The sequence below is a fragment of the Gymnodraco acuticeps genome, unplaced genomic scaffold (assembly GCF_902827175.1).
Source record: "Gymnodraco acuticeps unplaced genomic scaffold, fGymAcu1.1, whole genome shotgun sequence".
Taxonomy (NCBI): Eukaryota; Metazoa; Chordata; class Actinopteri; order Perciformes; family Bathydraconidae; genus Gymnodraco; species Gymnodraco acuticeps.
The window spans coordinates 472,627-480,554 of NW_022989882.1; the positions used below are offsets into that span (position 1 = coordinate 472,627).

The 7,928-nt window shown below is 45.6% G+C and overlaps 1 protein-coding gene across 1 annotated transcript; it reads right to left on the reverse strand.

The window, feature by feature from the left end:
* Positions 1–4,967: 4,967 nt before the first annotated feature.
* On the reverse strand, positions 4,968–7,344 carry LOC117534327 (golgin subfamily A member 6-like protein 22). Its single transcript, XM_034198525.1, has 2 exons — positions 6,284–7,344; positions 4,968–6,223 (listed from the first exon to the last, which is right to left on the reverse strand). Exons 1-2 carry the CDS (start codon positions 7,145–7,147, stop codon positions 5,561–5,563), a joined length of 1,527 nt encoding a protein of 508 aa, XP_034054416.1. The 5' UTR covers positions 7,148–7,344; the 3' UTR covers positions 4,968–5,560.
* Positions 7,345–7,928: the final 584 nt, after the last annotated feature.

The window sequence follows — 7,928 nt, forward strand, 5'->3', positions numbered from 1 at the left end:
TTCTATTCCCATAGCACTCAGTAGTAATGATTTTATGTGCTTTTTTAACGATAAGATTGTTACTCTTAGAAACAAAATTAATGACCTCTTGCCTTTGACCAGTATAGTGTTATCAACAGCTCCCGGAAACGTAAGTTCTAATATTACACTAGATCAGTGGTCGCCAACCTGTCGATCGCGATCGACCGATCGATCGCGAGTGTGGTGCGGTAGATCGCGGACCATTAAATGATTCCTATACCGGATCTCCTCTCTGGTAAACAAAAACACCCTGAAAACTCATTCAAGGGTACTATGACTATGCTTGCACGTCATGGTACCATAGCACCTCCAAGGCGCTAAAAATAAAACTTCAAACATCGCAAAATAAACTGGTCAGACTACTGCTTGACCTTTCATCTAGAACCCACCTCACCTCTGCCCACTTTGACAACCTAGGATGGCTTAGAGTAGACGACAGAGTACAGCTACTTGCAATGGGCCTGGTCTACAAGATCCACTACACCTCTATGGTACCCATGTACATGTCAATATTCTTCCCAAAGGTCAAGGAATACCATGATCATAACACCAGAGGGAGCTCCACAAATCATGTGAAACCCAGATTTGGCACAAAAAAGGGGGAATACACGTTTCGCAATTATGCCACATTAAGGTGGAACGCTCTTCCCACAACTGTAAAGGAAAGTAAAACTATACTTACCTTCAAAACCTCTCTTAAAGAGCAACTTCGGGGGAGTGCATTGCAAAACTGGCCCCGGTAATGGTACAAATCTCAACCTGTCGTTCAATGGACAGCTTCCCCCCCCCATCTATGTATATACTCGCATTTTAGACTCTGTTACTAACTGTACATCTGTAGACTTGGTATGTCTTAAATGTCCGGTTAGGATGTATTAGAACAAAATCTAAAATGAAAATTGTAAATAAGCAATCTGTATGTAAAAAACCACCTGTATGTAAATTGTAAATAAGCCATCTGTATGTCAAATATGTCTTATATGTCTTAAATGATATGATGAATTGGAAATGGGGGACCCTGATGTAAACAAGACGAAAGTCTTTCTCTGGTCTGCATCCCCTTAACAATTGTATGTTTTGAGCTGTACTGCACTGTACCCAATATACAAGCTGTTAATAAACTTTTCAATCAATCAATCAATCAAAAAAAAAAGTAACAATAGAAAGAAAAATTAAATTAAAATAATAATGTTTGAAAAATACGTTTTTATATGTAAACCTATCATCCACCACCCCGTTAGCAGGTGCCACTTGATTGACATATATTTGAGACACCTCAATAATATAATACATTAACCGTGCTTTACGTGAACCTCATCATGACACAAGAGAGGACGGCAGGAGTGCAATTTCCCGTGTTCAGTGAATGCAACAGAGGCAAGTCACCAGACCAATCAGAGAGTTGCATGGAAATACACGTGTGCTTGTGTCATTCAAGCTCGGCTCTGTGTGTGTGTGTGTGTGGCAATAGCGCATTTAGTGTGAGAGAGAGAGAGAGAGAGAGAGAGAGAGAGAGAGAGAGAGATTTTTTAAAAACTTTTATTAAGAATTTCAACAATCAAACTAAATGATTCGCTTATTCACATTGAGAGAGAAAAATTCCCTTTTTTTCTTTCCTTACACAAAGACAGAGTTAAAAGTGAGCTCCTCCCCCACCACAGAGCACACAGCTGTAGTGAAACACCACCGGGTTAAAAACTCTTCCATGCTTCTCATCAGACAGTGAAATCTAAAATCTACGCTCACTCGTGTCTTTACCAAAGATAAAAACATGTTAGTGAGTTGCTGACCGGCTGTACTGTTTATTTTGTTTTTCCTGCTTTTGTAGATCGATATTTTTGCCTGCCCCACAATAAAATTCAACAGTTCCCACTTCCCTGCATTCTGCTTCTTGTAGCCAGCACCACAAATAAAAGCAGTCTCTGTAAAAACCTCCCCACAGTCTAAAAACACAGTTTTTAAAACATTAAAAAGAGGCTTCAGCCTGTGGCAGTCCAGGTAGCAGTGAGTGATCGTCTCTCTGTGAGTGCAGAACGGACACTCGGAGGACACGGTGGGGTTTATCTTCGACACAAAGGCGTTAACGCCCAGGGCCCCGTGGAGGATCCTCCACTGCAGGTCTCCTGACCGCTTGTTCAGTGGAGGTTTGTAGAATAGCCTCCATACTGGTTCACAGGCCCCCGGGACGTTAAGCCTCTGTTTCCACACCGTGTCTCTCCTCTCGCTTAGCTTCTGTTTGTTCAGGGCCAGAGTGCAGAGTCTATAAAAACCTTTCCCATTAAGCATTTGGAAGTCTGCATGAAGTCCACCCTGGTCTGCTAAAAACCCAATGTCCGGAAAAGGGTCCCCTTCGTCAGGGGTTTCCTTCCTGTTGGAATACTCCCGCAGCATCTCCATCTCATCATCAGATAGTCTTTTAATCCACTCGTTCAGGATGGTTCTGGTGTGGCGGGCCGACTTCAGGCCGAGCAGAGAGGCCACGGCCTCGGTGTTGTGGAGTCCAGGACCTGCAGCATCCACGATGTTCCTCAGCCTCACGACCCCAATGGACTGAAGCCTCTCAGTGAGTGCAGGTCTGCTGCCGTCCTGGACGTCCAGCCGGGCCCCCCCACACCAGAGGCTCTTCCAGGAGCCAGAACAGAGATGCTGCGGGACCCACTCTGGCCCATTTAAAAAGTGTCCATACTTTAAAAAGTCCTTTGTAAAACGCAGGCAAAACACACACACGAGTAAAATCACAATTTGTTAAAAATAATGACGCATCCAAACCCAGGCCTGCTACCCCCCTTAAAATGGTGCTGGCTACCGGCCCCCAGACGACATCATCGCTTCCTGTCAGGTATCTTTGTAAAAACTGTAGTTTAAAAGCAGCTGCTCGACTCTCCAGGTGCACCAACCCTTGCCCCCCTTCTTCCTTTGGCAGGTACAGCGTGCACTGAGGAACCCAGTGCAACTTATCCCAAAAGAAATTTAAAATAATGCCTTGCAGCTTTTTTAAAAGACCAGCAGGGGGCTCCACACACTTTAGCTTATGCCAGAGGCTGGATGCTATCAGGTTGTTGATGACCAGCACCCTGCCTCTGTAGGACATGTGTGGAAGCAACCAGCGCCACTTGTTGAGTTTCCCCTCCACCTTTTCTACAACTCCTTCCCAGTTCTTTTCCAGTGTGACCTCATCTCCAAGATGGACTCCCAGATATTTTAGACCACCCCTCTTCTATGTCAACCCACCTGGGAGTTGAGGGAGGCCACCAGTCCACTCCCCCACTGCTAGGGCCTCACTCTTAGCCCAGTTGACCTTTGCAGAGGAGATCTTTTGGAAAGTGTCCACTACCTGCCCTAGCTTTAAAACATCCTGTTGATTTTTTATAAAAACAATGATGTCGTCTGCATAGGCCGATAAAATAAAACGTGTATTAAAACCAGGTAAAACCAGGCCCTCGTTAAAAGAGCGGATATTGTGTAGCATGGGTTCTATTGCCAGTGTGTACAACATGCCTGACATCGAGCAGCCTTGTCTGATCCCCCTGGTCACATTAAAGGGTCTAGACAGACCGCCATTTATCTTAAGCACACTCTCAATGTTCACATACATCACCTTTATCTTGGCGATAAAGCCCGGGCTGAGGCCGAACCTCTCCAGCACCTTCCACAGGTAACGGTGCTCAACCCGGTCAAAAGCCTTTTCCTGGTCCAATGAAACCAGACCAGTGTCGAAACCCAAAGAACCAGAGACTTCCAAAATATCTCGAATTAGTGACACATTGTCAACAATTGACCTGCCGGGCACACAGTAGGTCTGGGTCCGGTCTACCACCTGGTCCATCACCTTCCTCAGCCTGGAGGACAGGGCCTTAGACAACAGCTTGTAGTCGGTGCACAGCAGAGAGACGGGCCTCCAGTTCTTTATTTCCTGTAAGTCGCCTTTTTTCGGAAGGAGTGTTAAAACGGCTCTTCTGCAGCTCAGAGGGAGGAAAGAGTCATTAAAACTTTCATTAAAAAGGTCCATTAGATCCTCTTTTAAAAAGTCCCAAAATGTCTTGTAGAACTCTGGGGGGAGGCCATCTATTCCAGGGGCCCCCCCTGCATGCTCTTGAGTGCTGCACACAGTTCCTCCTCAGTCAGGGACCCGTCCAGCTCTTTTTTCGTCTCTTCAGAGACTGTTGGTAGGCCCCTGCAGAACAGATTAAACCCTCCATCATTTTCAGTGTACTCACTGGTGAAGAGGTCGCAGTAAAAATCCACCGCTCTCTGCCGGATCTGGCTGTTCTCTGTCAGCTGCTGTCCTCCTGCTGACCTCAGAGCGTGGATCAGCCTGCCCTGCCCGTTCTTCTTCTCCAGACTGAAGAAGTACTTTGTGGGTGAATCCATCATGGAAGCGCTCTGGAATCGGGACCGGACCAGCGCCCCCTGTGCTCTAGAACCCAGCAGGTCTGCCAAAATGGCTTTTTTAGATTTGAGGTCTTCAATACAACCTGGATTTCCTGTGGACTCTGCAAAGCTCTGCAGTTCCACTATTTCCGTCTCCAGATCTCTCATAGACTTGGTGATATCACGAGAAACATTGAGAGTGTACTGAAGACAAAGCTGCTTAATGTCGGCTTTCCCACAATCCCACCACTGCTTCAAAGAGTTAAAATCCCCCTTCCTTTCTCTAAAACCTTTCCAAAAATAAATAAAAACCTCTCTAAAATGTGTATCTAAAAGCAGAGCAGTGTTAAAATGCCAATATGCAGATTTGCTTTTTATGTTGGCAATAAAAACATCGCACAACACAATTGAGTGGTCAGAGAAACCAACAGGCAATATAGCACACTTTTTAAAAACATTCAAATGGTGCTTAAAACAATAAAACCTGTCCAGCCTAGCCATTGATAAAAGGTTCTCCCTCGTGTGGACCCATGTGTACTGTCTGTGATGTGTGTGATGCTCTCTCCAGATGTCTAATAGACTATGTGTTGCTATTAACTGTGTCATGGCTCTTTTGGATGCGGCATGAGGTTCCCTATGGTTCCTATCTAGCTCGTCATCCTGTGTGCAGTTAAAATCTCCCCCTAAAAATAAAAACTCTTCTGGTTCACACTCACTTAAAACAGCGCTGAGCTCGTTTAAAAACTGAACTCTTGCAGGACCTGAATTAGGAGCGTATACGTTGATAAAAACCAGATTAAAAAGCTCATACTTGGCTCTCACCACCAGCAGTCTGCCCTTTATTCTTTCTTCCACTTTGTGGGACTTGGGGATAAAACCTTTAGCAAACAGCACTGCCACTCCTGCACTGGTGCTGCTAAGAGCACTTAAAACCACCTCCCCATCCCACTCCCTCCTCCAGTCCGTCCCGTTTAAAGTGTCGCTGTGCGTTTCCTGTAGCATTGCTACATTTACTTTTTTTAATTTGAAAAGCTCATAAATGCAAGCCCTCTTCCCCACATCCCTAGCTCCATTGACATTTAAAGTGCACACTTTAAAATCACTCATTAAAAAGGATGTGAGGAGAGACACACCACTTAAGAACAACAAGTATGTTAAAACCAGCATCCTAACTGCCGTGCATGACCTTTTCTTCTTCATTTAAAATCTCTCGCTGTAACTTCCCTTTCAGGACCTTCAAGCGATAAGACTCCTGCTCAGTAAAAAGATGCATCTGAGCTTTCACTGACTGTAAAAACAAGCTTTTGTCAGTAAAAAACTCTTCTATTTTTACTCCTCTTTTGTTTTTTGTTTCTTTAAGAAAAGCTTTGATTTGCTGCACTTTAAAAAACGGACTTTTAATTTGTGAGACGGTGAGAGGCTGGCTGTCCTCAGCAGAGTCCCCTTCCTCCTCATCTTCATCTTCTTCATCCTCCTCCATCAATTCTTCCTCACTTTCTTCCTCCTCTGCCTCCTTCACCTCCTCCACCATTTCCTCCTCTCTCTCTCCCTCCTCACTCACTGCCACCCTCTTGGCCTGAGAGACTTTCTCTTTTTGTTTTCTTTTATTTGTACAAGCTTGAGCTTCAATGTTCTCTTCGCTTGCAGCGGATGCAGAGAGTTCCACCGTCTCCACTGCTTCTTTCAGGACAACCTTTTTCCCCACATCAACCAAAAGGTCACTTTTTTCATTCTTTTTCTCATTACTCTTTTTTTCCCCAGAGTTTTCCTTTTCCTGCTCAGGGAGCTCTGAACCCTCAGCCTTCGTTGGGGGCTTTGGGGGACCCTCAACCTTTGTTGGGGGCTTTGGGGGACCCTCAGCCTTCTTTGGAGGCTTTGGGGGACCCTCAACCTTTGTTGGGGGCTTTGGGGGACCCTCAGCCTTCTTTGGAGTCTTTGAGGGACCCTCAATCTTCGTTGGGGACTTTGGGGGACTCTCAGCTTGCTTTGAGGGACTCTCATCTTGCTTTGAGGGACTCTCACCCTGCCTCGGGGGCCCCAGTGGGGTTTCCTGCTGCTGCTGTTTCAGCAGGAGTCTCTTTTGGATTTGTTTTCTGTTTTTTTCCTCCTCCTCCTGTTTTCTATTTTTTTCCTGTTTTCTATTTTTTTCCTCCTCCTCCTGTTTTCTATTTTTTTCCTCCTCCGCCTGCTTTTTATTTTTTTCCGGACATGCTCTGGCCAGGTGCCCCTCCTCCCCGCATTCGAAGCACTTGACAGGCCCCGAGTTTACAAACATTACATAATTAAAATCATCCAACTTTAAACTTAACACCAGATTAAGTTCCTCGTCTCTCTTATTGAGGATCATGAGGACACTTCTCCTGTGAGACACAACGTGCTTTAGTAGTGGAGATCTGCAGCCCCAGGACAGCTTCCTAATGGAGGACACTATCTTGCCGTATTTAGACAGCTCTCTCACCAGGAAGTCATCCCGTATGAACGGCGGGATATTCGAAATCATAACCCTTGTAGCAGGGGTGGTTAGTGGAGACACGGAAATGAAAGTTTCATTCACAACGATCCCGGTCTCCACCACTTTGTTCGCTTTCCCTTCCGTGTCCACAAATATCACCACCCCGCCGTTCATCCGAGCCGCAGATCTGATGCTGCCGTGCCCCACTAATGCCCCCACAGCCAGGCTGCACTCCTCCACCGAACACGGTGTCATCGGAGAAATTTTAAAACCATGTTTGCGACTCAGCCTGGCATAATCCATGCCGCAACTGCGTCACACACACAGACACACACACCACACACACCCAAACCACGAGAAAACACCAACAATCAAACGTTTAAACCATATACACAATACACACAACTTACAACATTAAACAATAAATATGTTAGTAGAAAAACGTGTGAAAAAGTTAGTAACTCACTCACACCACGCTCCTCCGACCGTTCCTCACACACTCACTCAGAGAGAGAGAGAGAGAGAGAGAGAGAGAGAGAGAGAGAGAGGAGAGAGAGAGAGTATCAGAGAGAGAGAGAGAGAGAGAGAGAGAGAGAGAGAGAGAGAGAGAGAGGAGAGAGAGAGAGAGAGACCGGCCGGTGCTAGCGGGGACCGTGATGTTAGCATCTGGTTAGCTAGCTGCACTAACGGACATAAGGAGCTGTTTCCACAACAGGCTGGAGGAGAGTCCTCCCCTGTCAGACTGAGGGGCTCAGGTGAGCTAAAGGACTCTCTGAGTGTTTAGAACGGTTTTGTCACAAATTATTCAAAAGATTATTTCCGAGGCACACCTTCATATGATCATTATAGTTATACAAACAATAAGAGAATCAATGAAAAACAGGTATGAAATACTATATGCAGGGGTGCACATAACTTTTTTGCCCTGGTTCTCCAAGGAGCACCTGGAGATGTTGCTTGGTGCTCATCCTTAAAATGAAATAAATAAACCGGTCTTTATTTGTCAGACACACGGCACAGAACACACAGAGGTGAACACAGAACACACATGCAGAGGCGAACACAAGACAACATTAGCACGACC

Coding starts and splice junctions, on each gene's coding strand:
- LOC117534327 (XM_034198525.1), bottom strand. CDS start 7,147: ATGGATTATGCCAGGCTGAGTCGCAAACATGGTTTTAAAATTTCTCCG. Junction 6,224..6,283: donor CCCCAAAGCCCCCAACAAAG/GTTGAGGGTCCC, acceptor CCCCCAACAAAG/GTTGAGGGTCCCCCAAAGCC.